The 16,413-nt window shown below is 44.5% G+C and overlaps 1 protein-coding gene across 1 annotated transcript in view; it reads right to left on the bottom strand.

Annotated features, from left to right (window-relative positions):
* The window catches only part of LOC144756225 (butyrophilin subfamily 1 member A1-like), a 121,776-nt gene that overhangs the window by 47,745 nt on the left and 57,618 nt on the right, over positions 1-16,413 (bottom strand). The window contains exon 3 of the mRNA XM_078645842.1: positions 14,245-14,592. Within this exon, the coding sequence (XP_078501968.1) occupies positions 14,245-14,592 (348 nt within the window). The remainder of the gene's footprint in view (positions 1-14,244; positions 14,593-16,413) is intronic.

Genomic DNA, 16,413 nt, shown 5'->3' with positions numbered 1-16,413 from the left:
TCCCCGACATCCCTTTCCCAAGACTCCCGTAGCTTCTGCAGCGAGGGGGAACAATGCGTAACTAGGGACTGGTATATGTGTGAAATCTTTTTTGTCTCTAGGTCTGCCATAAACACCTTTGCTTCCAAAGGACTAAACTCAGGGAGGGATTTCAGGCCCTCCAGGGATGGGGCGAGGGCGTGGCGGAATTGAAGATATTTACAAAATTGAGAACGGGGCATACCATATTCCTTGCTCAGATCCTGGAAAGACTTAAGTGTCACACCTGACAATACATTTCCTAACGTCGATATCCCAATACTTTCGCATCCCCTGAAGCCCTGCAGCATCACCAGGCCGGGCAGGCGTCCATTGCCCCAGAGGGGAGTCTCGCCTGTCAGAGTGTTCCACCATCCCATATGATAGAGCTTTTCTAACCGGCGGCAGTGCCTTCTGCATCCGTGCCGCATATAAGATAGTATGCAGCGTGTGGGAACCCATAAGGTAGCGCTCCAGGGCATAGGCCGGGTCTCCCCTGTCTCCATACCACCACTCATTTAAAACTAGAAGGTGGGAAGCCTGGTAGTAGGATAAGATATCAGAGGTTGCCAATCCGCCACAGTAAGTTGACAGATAGCAGGTGTGCAACGCCACTCGTACCTTACCCCCGGCCCAGAGAAATTGCCCCAGCACAGAGTCCACTTGTCGGAACCAGTGGGGCGGGACAGGATAGGGGTGATTCTGCAATTGATAGATCAGCCTGTGGAGGGCCACCATTTTAAAGATGGCCGACCTACCATAGATTGTCAGTGGCATGCGGGACAATGTCCTAATATCTGCCCGAACCCGCTCCCATACTGGTGCTACATTCCGCTCCCAAGAGACCGTGGGAACCTCAGACAAAAACACCCCCAGATACTTAATGCCCCCCACCGCCACCTGTAGTGCTGATGCCCAGTCTTCAACCCCCGATCGCTCCCCTAACTCCCATAAAGTTGACTTGCGAGGCTTCATGTATAGCCCCGAGGTCTCACCAAAGATTTGCATAATTCACAAGAGGCGTGGCCCGACTTATTGATATCCGAAAGGAAGAACAGGACATCATCTGCGTAAATTGCAATCAGACGGTCCTTGTTCCCATTCAAACCCTTGCAGCTGAGCATCGATGCGCACCCACGCAGCTAGCGGCTCCATAGCTAGAGCAAAGAGGTACAGCGAAAGGGGGCAACCCTGCAGGGAACCCCGCCTGATGGAAAATCTGGAGGAAATTGCTCCTGCAACCCTAACCGAGGCTGTCAAATCCGTGTACAGCAGTCGCAAGTACGACATCAAGTAGGGTCCGAGAGTTAAGCCGAGGCAGGAGCGCGAACCGGTAGTCCCATCTCAGCGAGTCGAACGCCCTGTCCATATCAGCCAGGAGAAGCGCCGCTCGCTCCCCCGTGGCCCGCATCGCCGCTACCGCCACATGAGCTCGTCGAATATTGTGTCTGGTCGCCCTCTGGGGCATAAAGCCAGCTTGATCGGGGTGAATAAGGTCCGTGATGTGGGGCAATAGCCGGTTGGCCAGCGCTTTAGCCAAGATTTTGGCCTCCACGTTCAACAAGGAGATTGGGCGATACGATGCATGGTGCTCCAGAGGCCGGCCCGGCTTTTGGAATACCACCACTTCTGCATCCAGCACTTCTGCATGTCTCCAGTCAGGAGGAAGGCTGCCCCGTTCCCTGGCCTCTTCCACGGTCGCTCTGTAAGGAGCACCGAGCTGTAGATGATATCTCTTATAGAATTCGCTAGGAAACCAATTGGGTCCCGGGGCTTTCCCCGTGTTAAGTTCGCCCAGGGCCGTACCCAGCTCCTCTTCCGACAGCGGGAGTGGTGCTAGAATTTTTTTGACTCCAAACAAAATTAATTGAATTGAAAAACAGGGATAGGCTTGGCACCAACAAAGTCAAATATGTGGATTGAGAGACTGCCCTCTCTACATTAGATCAATCTAGTAGAGAGCCAGACTCCCCGAACCCTAGGACAATGAATGTCATGCAAGATATGGTCCAACATTCACATTTGTATGGAGACAGAAGAATAAACGAGACATATCATACTTTTTTCAAGTATTCAAGTAGATTGTAGTCTTCCTTCAGGATAGATTACTTTTGATCTCTAAAAAAGTCAAAGAGGAAACAGCAAATCCGTACGTTGAACCAGCAACATCTTGGATCACTCTATGATCACATCGAAGCGGAGTGATTTTGTCATTTAAAAAAAAAAAAAACACTGTACAGTTTCAGAAGTCTATGGATTGGCAGGTTATGCATGCTTCTGAACTTGTCCAATATATAAAATTAGAGACAAAGCAGTGTCTTTACATTAATGGCTGTCCTGCACATCCATTGTTGCCTAGGACACTGATCAAGCTAAATAAGGGAAGCCACCACTGCTTCAATATTAAAACAGAAGCAAAAAAGGCTGACATTTTGAAAAACCATCAGTCTAGCCAAAGAGCATTTAGTTAAGGAAATCACAAAGGGTGCTCATTAGGAGGAAGCAGCGAAATTACAAAATCATAAAAATATGTTTACATAATAAGTTTATGGTAAAGTAGCCCAAAGGTTATCAAGTCACACATATGAACTCCATGAAGTTTTGAAAGAAGTGGGCTAAATTTTAACCTGGCAAACAGTATCAAAAGAGGATCATAATCAGGTGTTAAAAATGTTTTAAAAACATTCGAACAGTGCAGCTTTCAAAGATGAAGATCATATGCTCAAGGAATCTGTGAATTATTTCATTGCAATTTAATCTGAACCACAAGTCCTTACACCAAGTATACAGGATGACTAACTGTAAAGTGAAACTGCCATTGTTACATTGAACAGGGACTTCTGGAGGTTTATATTTCCATTATGGAAATACAAGACGTTTTAGATAATTCCAGAATGAAAAGGCATAAGGAGGGGGGGGGGGGGACATCCTTAACGCCAACTCTGAAACAACGAGTTCCGAAGTCACGCAAGCCGAACAGCGACTTGCATGAACAATGATTTAGCCTGAACCACACATGTGCGTGGTTCAGGCTAAGACGGTCTAGTGTTCCCGGATGGGCAGTCCAGAGGAGCATCGGAGGAACAGGAGAGGTAAGAGGAGTTCGGGGGTGGGGAGGGAGGATTGGGTGTTAGTTTTTAGGGAATGTGAGGGGTTCAGGGTAAATTGTCAGGTGTGGGGGATTCATGTTAGTTTTTAGGAGGTGGGGGTTCGCATTAGTTTTTAGGGGTTGGGGAGGTCGTGATCATTTTTAAGGGGTGGGAGGGGTTCGAGTTAGTTTTAAAGGGGTGATGGGATTGTATTTATTTTTAGGGGTTTGGGGGGTTCATGAGGGTTTTTAGGGGGTGGGAGGGCTTTGTGTAAGTTTTTAGGGGTGGGGGTTGGAGTTAGTTTTAAGGGAGAGCATGGGGTTCGCAGTAATTTTTAGGGGGTGGGCGGTTCATATTAGTTTTTAGTGATTGGGGAGGTCATGATCATTTTTAGGAGGGAGGGGTTCAAGTTCATTTTAAGGGGGTGGGGGATCGTATTAGTTTTTAGGGGTTGGGGGTTTGTGATGGTTTTTAGGGGGTGGACAGGTGTTTGTGTATGTTTTTAGGGATGGGAGGGGTTGGAGTTAGTTTTAAGGGAGTGGGGGTGTTCGTATTAGTGTTTAGGGGGTGGGGGACTCCTGATAGATTTTAGGGGGTGGGAGGGGTTTGTTTTAGTTATTAGGAGGTTGGGGGGTTCATGTGTGTTTGTGGGAGGTGGGAGTGTACGGGGTAGATTTTAAGGAGTGGGAGGGGTTCGGAATAGATTTTAGGGCGTGATTTACCATGCATTCTTTTATTACAAAAATGTGTGGTAAAAGAATGCGTGGTAAAAAAAATCGTTGATGAGACGTGGTCGTAGTACAGACCACGTGGTTTAGGGAGTTGTTGTTAAGGAACTCGTTGTTCCAACACGCAACTGGCATAAGGGGCTGATGGTCTACCTGTGAAAATTTAAACAAGATTTGATTCTGAAGTACAGGCATTGGTCAAAGTTCCACAATCTCGTAAAGAGTCAAATATAGCAATGATTTGAAAGTTTGGTTGAGACAGAATGTTGCAAAGTCATCCTGGGTGCCATGTGCACCCCCATTTGTTGCTGACTGGTACTGGTGGTAACTGACTCTCACTGTATCCTGGGCTCTGCTAGCCAGGTATAAGACCAGTGCTATAGTGAAAACACAAAGAGAATACAGTAAAAACAATAGATACATGAGGATACACTATATATTAGAGTTTACTTATGATTGGCATGCCCTACCTATAACTCTCTTGTGCATAATAGGGCGGAGGTATTGAAACCACCTTTAAGCCCATAGTATATAATACTGGACTCTCCCTCACGGCTTACGCCGTTTCTGGTTCCTCTTGAGACATGATCTTCTCCCCTTAAATAAATTACTAGCAAGATGGCATGGTTGTTCCGACAAATGTAATTTATGTAGCAATGACAACTCAATTCAGGATATTGCTCATATCCTTTTCATATGCCCCGCCCTAATGGTCCATCGTCGAAAGTGGGTGAGACCAATATGTTTACAGTTAAGCATTTCCTCTGCTAAATCTTTACTTGTTGCCATTTTCAACCCTCCCAATGAAATGTTCTGTTTCAGCATTTTTAACTTTTTTAAATGTTTTCTAGAATTATACTAACAGATATGATTTTTACTTTCTGGTCTTTGTATAAATGGAATGTATTTAGTTGATCTTATGTTTTCGTAAATTTCCGCTGTTAATTATGTTCTGTTTTTATGTGGATCTCAACTGAGTTCCAAATCATATTGAAATAAATTGAAATTGAATTGAATAGTATATAATAGGGCATGGCAGTTTAGAGGCCAGCAGCCCTTTCTGCACTTGCATGTGTGCACCGCTGAAAGGCTGAGGTCATTTTAAAAACAGCCATGAGTTGCAGCACTGCTTTTAAGTGTAAATTGTGCTCAAACTGGACTATGGTGGTAGGGGCACTTCAAAACTGATATTCTACAATATTTTGGCATACTAGGTACCCCCAGGGTCTCTCCTAGGTGTGCCAGGGGTGGGGGGTTTGATCACTATTAGGAGGGTCCTTATACAAGTTTTATATGCGCTGGGCATATAACAATTGCACATCTCACTTCCCAAAATCGACTTTTGTACTAGAAGCACTGGAGAGTGAGGATCTACACTATTTTTTCCAGATTTAGGACACTTAAAGTCTCCCCTAGTTGACCGGGAGGGGGGGCGGGGGAGGGCTGTAGCTATATGAAGGGTCCTTATAGAAGATGTTATAGAGAAGCCCTGGTGTTGGAGAAAATGCATATTTAATTTTCCCCATTGTCGATCCCCAGACTCATAGATTAACATGGCAATAGTTTATTAATGAATAACTATCACTAGGGATTACCAAAAAATAATGAAATATTGGCAAATCTGCTATTGTTGCATTTATCCTAAAATATACCGAAAATAAGTTATAAGACGTTCTTGTCTGCAAGCAAAAATTCTGTCTTCCAGTGGTCTGCCCTGATTGGTCAAGAGTTAACAGGATTAGCCAGGCTGCTTTGATGAAGTGATAAGTAGCACACCCCAGAGAGGCTAATATGTTGGAAAGAGCTCTGCTATAGAAGACTGCCAGAGCAGGGGTTAGGGGTCGTAAACCATGGGGCTTCAAATAAAAAAATAGGACAGGCAAACACAGTCATGGCCATCTACCCCCATACCCTATGACCCAGCCAGATGGCAGACTTAAGGAAGGAATTTGCAGATGTCGGGGGGAGGAGGGCTATGGAAATGAGCCATACTGGAGTTTGGTTTAGCTAGCTCTAGCTCCCCTGCTGAGACTTCAGCCATATTGAAGTCTGAAGAAAAAGTGCTTTCTGGGTGTTGCCCTGCACCTCACTGAGTAGGAGTGACCTCCTGCTTGACCTCAGAGTACACTGAATAAGTATCTGAGAGGGGCAGAGCCTCTCAGAACTGCTGCCTGAAATTAAGAGGAAGAAGGCTCCATGCTGGAAGTTTGATTTGCACCAACCAGGCCCTGAACTCTGACAGACTGAACCTGCAGCACAATCTGGAACTACAGCCCTGTGGACCTAACTTGCTTCAAGAAGAATAAAGAGTGGACTTCCTGCAAACTACAAGTTAACAGAGCTCACCTGGATCATCACCACCAAGAATCCCAAGCCTGGAGTGCGTCCAGTGGATTGGTAATGGTTTTGTCCAAGTGGATTGTGGGAACTGAAGTCCCAAAATTACAAGGATGATTTTGGAGACTTCAGACCCTTGGATTGTGTTTTGGCATTTTGGGCCAGCCAGGGGAACTTCAGAAAGAAGTTTCAGATGTTTGGATAGCTTTGGAAAAAAGCTCAATAGGTAGACAGATTCAAGCCACCTACTTCCAACCGCGAGCCGGCCTGGATTGCTAGTGCATCCTGCTGAAAAGCTCCAGAGGTCCGACTTCCAGATTTTGACCGGAAGCTCTCTGAAACTCAAGCCGGCGAACCCTCTCCAAACCCAGACGAGTGGAGAGCATCGAGGGACCCCGGTAGAAAAAGCTCCAGGAAATTCAGAAGGTAAAAATTTGGACCGAGTCCTACCGTGAGGGGTAGCCGCACAGGGCACCTTTGTCCCGGTCTAGCGCGACCAGATGTCCCAAGAGGTGCTATCGGTCGACCAGATGTCCCAAGAGGTGCTATCGGTTTCTATGTGTAATATAGTGCAAAAAGCTTAAAAGATCATATCTCTGGTTCCCTACATTGGATTTCTTTTTGTTTTGGTGTAATTTTAGAGATAAAAAATACTTTCTTATTTTTATAAATTGGTGTTGGATTTTTATTCAGTGTTGTGTCTTAATGATTAACTCAATTGATGTTTTTTAATGCTCTACATACCAGTCTCTTCAGTTAAGTCTGCCTGCTCGCAGCCAAATTACCAAGGGTTGAGCATGGGAATAATCTTCTAAGACCTATTCTGAGCCCTAGACTGTGTTAGTGGCCTTATTTCCAGTGGTAGATGCACATTTGCCACTACTAATAATAACCCACTTTCCAACACCAAATAACGATTATTATTATTATTATTAAATGTAAATAGTAAGATTCTATCAAAACTGAAGGCAATCCAACTACAAAAAATAATAGAAAACTTGATACATTTAGATCAATAATGGTTTATAATAAGTATGCATCAGAATATCAAAACCTTTATATCATGTATAGAATAGGAAACTGCCTCCTCTCCATTTGCTCGGACCTCAACTCTGGGATCGCTTCTCCTTGCACAGGATCCAATCTGACCCAGCCTTCAGAAAGATCACGGAAAAGGTTTTTGCGGGTCTATTTCACTGTTTTTCCTCTTCCTGTTTTATTGTTCCTAGTGCCAAGATGCCAATGTTGGTATGTGAGTGCTTAATAAAATTACTCTATCAAAGATGATTCCATCTAAGAAGCTCAGAAGCCATTCTGATGTAAGTGGGTTGTGGCGGGAGTTGCTTAGTGTCATTTTGGAACATTTAGGCCCTTTCCAAGGGTCCCTCTTTCAGATGATTTAAAAACATATTAAAAGACTGCTGCACCTACAAACTAATGACTAAAGTAAAACCAGTTAAAGCTTTGCAAGTATCCCCTATGTAACAAGCAGCAGAACTGTTGTAATTTCTTCAAGTGAACACAGTGACTGCTCATTTTCACAAGCAGGTGGAATTTTATTAGAAAACAGTGCTGCAGTTGCAAATCATAATATCCCTGGCACTTCAGAAATCAGTAACTGGGGCGTTTAAAAGGAAATTTCGGAACTCAGTGCCCCTACCAGAGACAGCACATGCCAGTGAGCGAACTGCCCTAGGTGCAGATGTGAACAGGCACCAAGAGCATTGTGTTTAGGAAAGATTCACTATCATGCGGAATGCATAGCCAATAAAAAAAAGTCCCCCTTCTTCTACACCTGCAGAGTGGACATTTGTGCACACATACTAACTTCTGCATATGAATTATTCTACTAATTGCACATTTTTATTGACAGCACATATATCTTATTGATTAATCGTGCTTCCATTGGCCTGCACTGGCTCCCCGTCAACAAGAGGATTACCTTCAAACTCCTCATCCACGCACACACAGCCATAAACAACACCGAACCTACATACCTCAACAACCGACTCAGCTTCCACACCCCCACCCGAAGCCTCCGCTCTGCCAACCTCACCCTTGCCACAGTCCCTCGTATCCGGAAAACCACTGCCGGCGGACGATCCTTCTCCTACCTCGCGCCCCCCCCCAGCGCCTTGAGATCCTCACGGGTATGTAGCGCGCTATACAAATGCAATGATTGATTCATTTATTGATTGAACAATTCAATTTGACTAATAGATTACACACATGTGGAACTGATGCAATGCCAATATGGCAGGAACACCAACAATATGATGCTTCGACAAGTATTTTCTAGGCTGTTTTTTCTGTTTACTTTCAATAAAGACCTGATTATGGAGTTAGTTCTGACCTGGAATGTCCAGTATGAGCTATCCCTGGGTGTGCCCACTAAACATCTGATATTACACAGAATTAGTGAGCGCATACTTGCCTTGTTTTCAGTTGGTCCACTTCCAGATATATTTATACAATGTTAAATTATCATCAGTTACTTTTTATTGCTAGAATAAGAAGTACTTTCTTGACACTTTCTGTACTATGCCCGGTAAAATGCACGAAGTGCCAGTCCCATCCTAGAAGGGCCAAAGTTGCTTATCTGCTGTCTGCATGTGTGACATTTTTAGGTCGAGCGTCAGCGTGCATGCACTGTCTGCAAGACCTGTTGTAGTCAGTATACCGAGTGTAAATCCGCCTGCTATTTACCATAGGTTGACTCCTCCGTCACTCTTCTTTGCTAGCTCCTCATTGGCTGGTGCTTCTGATAGATCACTTCCGTTTCTAGCTCAGGAGCACTGGCCAACTACAGTTTCCTTACATGGTAGGTGTTTATGTCTTCCTTGGGACTACTTTGATTTCCTGCTCGGGCTGGTTAACTCAGTAGATGCTATTAAGTGTGTTTACATCATAACTAGTGTTGAAGAGGCCCTTGGTGCGTGAGTACAATCCGTGCACACCCCCGCCCCGGTGGGGGAATACAATCCGGGAGCACCCTGCCCCCACGGTCCGTTCACATTATAGCCAGTAGTTTACGTGGCACTGTGGTGCATCAACAGAGTTCGTCCGCCCTTGCATGTGTTTGCATAAGAACACCTAGTGGTGCAGCAGGCGCTGTGGGCCATGCGTGCAGCTTCTGGTGTGTGTTCACTTGGCTTTTCATGTGCAGGGTGTGCTCACATAAAGCCTACTGACCACTCCTGCCCTTCGCGACTACAGTTGTCCGCCCGTTGGCATTCTTCACCCCTCCCAGACTCAGGGAGAATGGGGGGCTAGCATGTGGTGTGAGATTCTAGGCAGCACCACTGAAACGTCCGGAAGAGCATATAACACTGAATTAGAGGTTAGGGCGCTCTGAGCCTCACCCGGGATTACAATCAATACACTTCAGGAGTAAGGTATGCATGCAGGGAAGTACCAGCGTGGTTTATCGACTATCATCCTCCTTTTGCTGCTAACACATACAGCTAGGGAGAACATGTGTCTGTTTAATAAGCTATTTACTTTCTTCCGCTATTTCATGATTGTTGTAACAAATTGTATTTGTGGAAGGGTGCATGTGTCTGTCCTTTTTCAGGATAGCTTAAAAGAACTGTGCAGTTAAATGCCAAACACAAAACAAAGGTTTGTCTTTTTCCTTATGTTTGTCAGTCTTTCTCCTTTAAAAGCAGCCACAAATCTGCCCCACCACCATCCTCGCACTCGGTTTCCTGTCAGAGATTATACAATAGTACTTCCCTTTTTTGTAAGAGATATAAGAACAAGAACAGAAAAGTGGTTTTAAAAATATAAACATATAATCGAGTTTGTAAGGACATGCCAGGAAACTCCAGCCAGGGTCAATGAGTTTTCAAGATTAGATAAATAATGCAAATAATGTTGTTTTATGTTGCTCTTTGCGCTTGGCTGTACAATTTTATTGAGAACGTGGCCTGGGGATAAAAAATTAAAACGTGCTATACAAAAATAGTGTATGTCAAAACGCCTATTTTAATTTTACAGTTTTAGAGCTGTTGACTTGGGAAACCAGATTTGAGACCCAGCCTCGTCTCAACATTCTGTCATTCTGTGCAATCTCTTAATCTCCTCGAGCCTAAAAAATGTGCAATTTAATTTGGTGCTCATGCTAAGTGCACTAATTCACTTTGAGCTTAGTTCGCGCTATATTACAACTCCAAAAACATAGGAAATTATTCTCATGGACCCATAAAAAAACGCTGGGGGGAAAATAACGTTATGCCCCAATAGTTCCCAACTTGGGATGAGAGGGGTTTATGTCAGAATGATATTGAAAATGTGCGAGGTTTCGATGCAGCGAATCTGCTACTGTTTCTGTGGTGGGTATACTTTGTTTTGAATGGAAGGTAGTTCTTTTGCAGATTGCCTGAGGTAGATTGCATCTCAGCACTGCCTTTCCAAGGCTCATTTCGGGGGAGGTGGCTCCTTGTCAACGTTTCACCTCACCAGGAAGCAGTAGCTGCGGTTGTACTGCAGACGAACCACCAGCACACTGAATGCAGACAGAAACATCCCTTTCCCCTTCGTGTTCCAAGCATCTTGCATTGCTTCTTTTAGAATTCGAAGTTTAATAGGGGCAGAGGAAAGCTGACATCAAAAGTATATAGTGTGTTGTGCGGCTGAAAGGATAATTTATGAAAGCAGGGGATGCCCCAAGAAATGGGAGAACATGTGTCAGCCGTGGGTAGACTGTAGGGGGTACAGGGGGTGGTACTGAATAGTTAAGTGGGGGGGGGGGGGGGAGGGGCTGGGATGGGACCGAAGCTACAGGTGGACTCCGTCGGTTTCATGACGACTATAACATGTTTATGAGTCGCAGATTGTGTAAATCATCGGGGAAACATGTACCTCAAAATATGCATATGTAACAGTTTTGAAATGCTGACACTGGTTTGGGAACAAAAAGTATAGTGTGCAAATAAATCTGTGCACTGAGGTACATAACTCACTATTAAAGGAATATTTATGCACCAAGGCATGTAGATCACCCGACCAAATGTGCATCACTGAGCTGAGGTTCGTAGTTTATCCAGCTACAAAACCATTGTGATTTAAGAGCCATAGTTCGCATAACTAAAAAGAAATCTGTATAGTAATGTGATGACACCTTGCTGCAAGTATATTTAGACAAGACCTTTTGATTTTACTAGATTGCATAAATAATTTGCTTACTTTTAGGGGCTTTTAGACAACTCGTCATTCATTGGACAGTTGTACCATTTCCATTATTTTTCGGTCTCCTACACATATAGCATGGGTCAACGGGTAGGCCTAGGTCAGGCATTTGCTATCTTCACTCTGAGTGACAACATCAGGAGCAGGGCGTAGATTCAGGGGGCATGGGTACTTGGGGTGTGACCCCCACCCCACCCTAAATAAATACATTCTTGGCTTAGTAGTTGGGCCTGGGGGGGGGGTCCTGAGTCAGGTCTGTATTCTTTGTGTCAGTTTTTCTCACTGTGAACCAAGAATGAACAACAAAACAGTGCACTGCGAAGTAAACAGGAGACGGAGATGTAGACGGACCCATCTGTTAGCTGACTTTTAAAATGTTAAACCAGATAACCAGATCAATATCGGTTCCCCTTCGTGTCCAAATTGTTTTATCTTCAGCAAATATTTCCCTTCACACAGCCTCCTATTTCTTCATTATCGCATATGAGCACACTTTTAAGTACTTCAGTTCAGAGTATATGTTGTAAATCAGCTCTTATAATTGATTTAATAGACTGTAATGTTGTTTCATCGATAAGCATCTGGGCCATGTTTAGGGTTTCCAGGACTACTGACTGGCCTCATAGTTCACTAACAGCTTTGTCGTTGGGAAACGAGTCATGAATATTTCTAAAAAATATCACTTTTAATAAATGTCTGTCTCTGCAGTGATATAATCTTATGTTTTGAGGTGTTACGCTTCTGCATGGTAAAGAAACACTCTTTTTTTATTGTGAAGAGATTGTATCATATTTTTCCACTATGCTTGCTGCACAATCTACATGCCGGACATTTGCATATTATCTCGGCTCGTGCACAGACTCTTAAAGTCCATCCAAACCCATGGCTTGGCTCTCGCTCAGCCCGCCCAGTTAATTTGCCTGCACCGCCCCCTCTGTTTGTGACCCAGGCTTAGTGCAGAGGGTCACCAGTCACCTGATAAAATTATTTGTAAAAGGTGACAACTAGAAAGTTTGAGCCCACATGCACCGATTTGACCACTCTGCCATCAAGACTTCTTGTAGGAAAGATGAGTGCGCGCAGTAACAATACATTTAAAGTGGTCATAGGGCAGGGGTTCCAGGCCGCTGTGTTGTACGTGACCGTACTGCTACACCCCGGGGATAGTACTAAGTCCAGGAGCAATGAGCGTAGCTTCAGCAGGGGTGTTTGGGGTGTGACACCGCTCTAATGCATTCTTAACTTGGTAGTTGCGGAGGCGGAAGTAGGCCGAGATCGGCTGCGGCTGTTAGTTTTCACAATCAGTGGTGACAGGAACTAGCAGTTTGTGCTAGACTTGCCCTATTGGAGCAGGACCAAGACTCTTCTTTATCATACCTCCCTGCCTTTCGGGCTGGACTCACCCTATTGGAGCAGGACCAAGACTCTTGTTTATCAGACCTCCCTGCAGTTCGAGAAGACTTCTCCTATTGAACCAGGACCAAGACTCTGGTTTATCATTCCTACGTGCAGTTCCGGCAGGACTTCTCCTATTGGAGCAGGACCAAGACTCTTGTTTATCATACCTCCCTGCAGTTCGGGCGGGACTTCCCCTATTGGAGCAGGACCAAGACTCTTCTTTATCATACCTCCCGGCAGTTCGAGAAGACTTCTCCTATTGAACCAGGACCAAGACTCTTGTTTATCATACCTCCCTGTTGTTCGGGCTGGACTTTCCCTATTGGAGCAGGACCAAGACTCTTGTTTATCAGACCTCCCTGCAGTTCGAGAAGACTTCTCCTATTGAACCAGGACCAAGACTCTTGTTTATCATACCTACCTGCAGTTCGGGCAGGACTTCTCCTATTGGAGCAGGACCAAGACTCTTGTTTATCATACCTCCCTGCAGTTCGGGCGGGACGTCCCCTATTGGAGCAGGACCAAGACTCTTCTTTATCATACCTCCCTGCCTTTCGGGCTGGACTCCCCCTATTGGAGCAGGACCAAGACTCTTGTTTATCAGACCTCCCTGCAGTTCGAGAAGACTTCTCCTATTGAACCAGGACCAAGACTCTTGTTTATCATACCTACCTGCAGTTCGGGCAGGACTTCTCCTATTGGAGCAGGACCAAGACTCTTGTTTATCAGACCTCCCTGCAGTTCGGGCAGGACTTCTCCTATTGGAGCAGGACCAATTCTCTTCTTTATCATACCTCCCTGCAGTTCGGGCTGGACTTCCCCTATTGGAGCAGGACCAAGACTCTTGTTTATCATACCTCCTGGCAGTTCGGGCGGGACTTCCCCTATTGGAGCAGGACCAAGACTCTTGTTTATCATACCTCCTGGCAGTTCGGGCGGGACTTCCCCTATTGGAGCAGGACCAAGACTCTTGTTTATCATACCTACCTGCAGTTCGAGAAGACTTCTCCTATTGAACCAGGACCAAGACTCTTGTTTATCATACCTCCCTGCAGTTCGGGCAGGACTTCTCCTATTGGAGCAGGACCAAGACTCTTGGTTATCATACCTCCCTGCAGTTCGGGCAGAAGTTCTCCTATTGGAGCAGCACCAAGACTCTGTTGCTTATCATTCGTCCATGCCTGAACAAGCACAGTGAATTAAAAAATGAATGACTGGAATGGGGTCTAGAGTAATTAGCAGTGGCTGAGAAAAAGCATTCCAAGCACCACTTTTTTCTAGCAAGAGGCTGAAAGCAGTCCACTGTGTTATAGGAGGCAACAAAATGCATCAACTACCCGGTGTCCTGTTTTACAGTCAATATCGGCGCCCTAATGAACGTAGGATTTCCAGCAAGGGTAGGGACATCATGTATGGAACCCTCGTGTCAATCTTTAAGAGAGTATTGTGTAGACACCATGAACATTCAGCGACCATCCACTGACCTGTGACCATGAGCTCCAGCGCAGCCTCGTCGTGATATGTATCCGAATTGAAGTAGCACCTGTACTCTCCTTCATCCGTGACTCTCACAGGGTGGATCCTTAATATCACGCTGCCGTTAGCAATAGCATGCGTGAGCAACTGGGTCCTGCCTTGATACTCCGGCAACTGATGATCCTCGTGCTCTGTCCCCTTCCGGTATAGCAGAACGATGGAATCCGAGTGCTTCCGGTACCACCGGATCTCCATGCCCTGGGCACTGAGGCCAGGTGACAGGCGACAGGTCAGCAGGGCATCCCCAACGACGGTGGCTGCGACTGGACCTTCCGGGCCAAGGACTACAAAGGGGGCTGCAGAATGTGTGAATTAAAAAAAGGCAAAAATGATCAAAGGAAATCAAGCTTTAAGAAAGGCAATGCCATATTAGAATTGTTATTGAAGATGGTCATCAACAGATCATATTTATCATCATCAGATTCATTATCATCATCTTTCAAATTATCATTGTAATTATGTTCATCATCATCATCACCATAATTATGACCATTGTTTCAGCTTTCTTCATTATAAAGGATGTAGTAGACTACAGAAGTGTACATGATCATTATTATTATTGCCACTTCAACAGAAAAATTAAGCCTTTTCACCTTTATCACCTACTGCCAACCACCTATACTGGTGCGCACAAGAATGATGTGTGCATGTACATCGTGATTGTATAGCACAAGCATAAGCGAAAGGCAGCAGAGCGCCGCTATACATGGTCGAAGACGAGCATACATTCAAAGAGTAAAAAATTTCACAATGTATGGCAAGCCACAAGAGCATTTCAGTATGTAAACTTCACTTTTGGTGTCACAATTAGCAGTTACCCGTAATTTGATTTTGTTTCCTTTACATGGGTGAGTTGTATAGTTTCCTTTGATGATGCTGTTGCAATTATTGCAATTAAAACATGGAACAGTGCCTCTGTTAGAATGATTAGTGATTTTAGGTTTGCGTGCAGATAGCATTTCTTTGATGTTTTTGCATTTCATAAGCGAACAGAGGAGGTTCAACAAAAATACCCTTAAACTTCCGTTTGTATCATCAGCCAATGTTTTAGAATTAACCTTTTGAATTCCAGACTTTGCATGGAAAATGTAAACACCAAAACTGTACGATTCCCTTTATCTTTAGGTTCGCAACCTTGGATTTCTCATTGATGAGAATCTCTCTAGCAGCAGCAAGTAGTAAAAGTGGCCTCTACTTGCTTTACTATTTTAAGATGGCTCCACAAAATTCTTTGGATGTAACCAGTTTCGACACAGAGGACGGTCGTCCAGGCCTTAGTTGTTTCACGCCTGGATTACGGTAACGTTCTTTATTTAGGAGCTGATCAAGAAACTCTTAGAAAGCTTCAGGTTGTGCAGAATGCGGCTGCACAACTCTTATGCCATGTTCCGCAGAGAGTCTCCATTTCCCAGTCACTTCGTGACCTCCACTGGCTCAGGATCGCCAGCAGAATTAAGTTAAGGCTCTCTGCTATATATTCAAGATTAAACAAGGCACAGCTCCTGTAAAGGTGATTTTGTAATTCCTAGATTTAGGCTGGTGAGAATGGACGGCCGCTCATTCTCCCACTTAGGCCCTAAGTTTTGGAATACTTTGCCCACTGCACTGAAAACCGAAACCACCTATCTCCGCTTCCGCAAAGGACTCAAGACATGGCTCTTTCGGCAATGATTTATGGTTGTTCTCTTTTCTTCCTTTTAATCTGTCCCTTGGCGCCGGAAAACCCACTGCGGCTAGCTGTGCGCCTTACAAGTTAAATAAAATAAATAAAAATAAATAAATAAATAAATAAATCTTGTTTCTTGGTCAGCATCAGAAGTTGTTCATATGATTTGGATGAAGAACGTTGTAAAGCACTCTCCAATATTCTAGAGGAATAACCTCTATCACTGAATTTTCGGACCATGTCTGCTGTATTTATAGAAAGTCTATCAGGATTGGATACAATTCTTTTGACTCGCAATAGCTGAGAGTAAGGCAAATTATTTTTTAAAGAAGATTGATGGATGCTGTTGTAATGTAAAAGTTATTTCGGTCAGTCTCTTTCCTGTATATATCAGTTTCCAATCTGTATCCGATTTCTAAGACAAATACATTAAAAAAATTGTTAGTAAAAT

This window comes from Lissotriton helveticus, chromosome 5_1 (assembly GCF_964261635.1).
Source record: "Lissotriton helveticus chromosome 5_1, aLisHel1.1, whole genome shotgun sequence".
NCBI classification, from domain to species: Eukaryota; Metazoa; Chordata; class Amphibia; order Caudata; family Salamandridae; genus Lissotriton; species Lissotriton helveticus.
The sequence above is the reverse complement of the archived record's forward strand: the minus strand, read 5'-3'. Positions and strand labels throughout refer to the sequence as shown.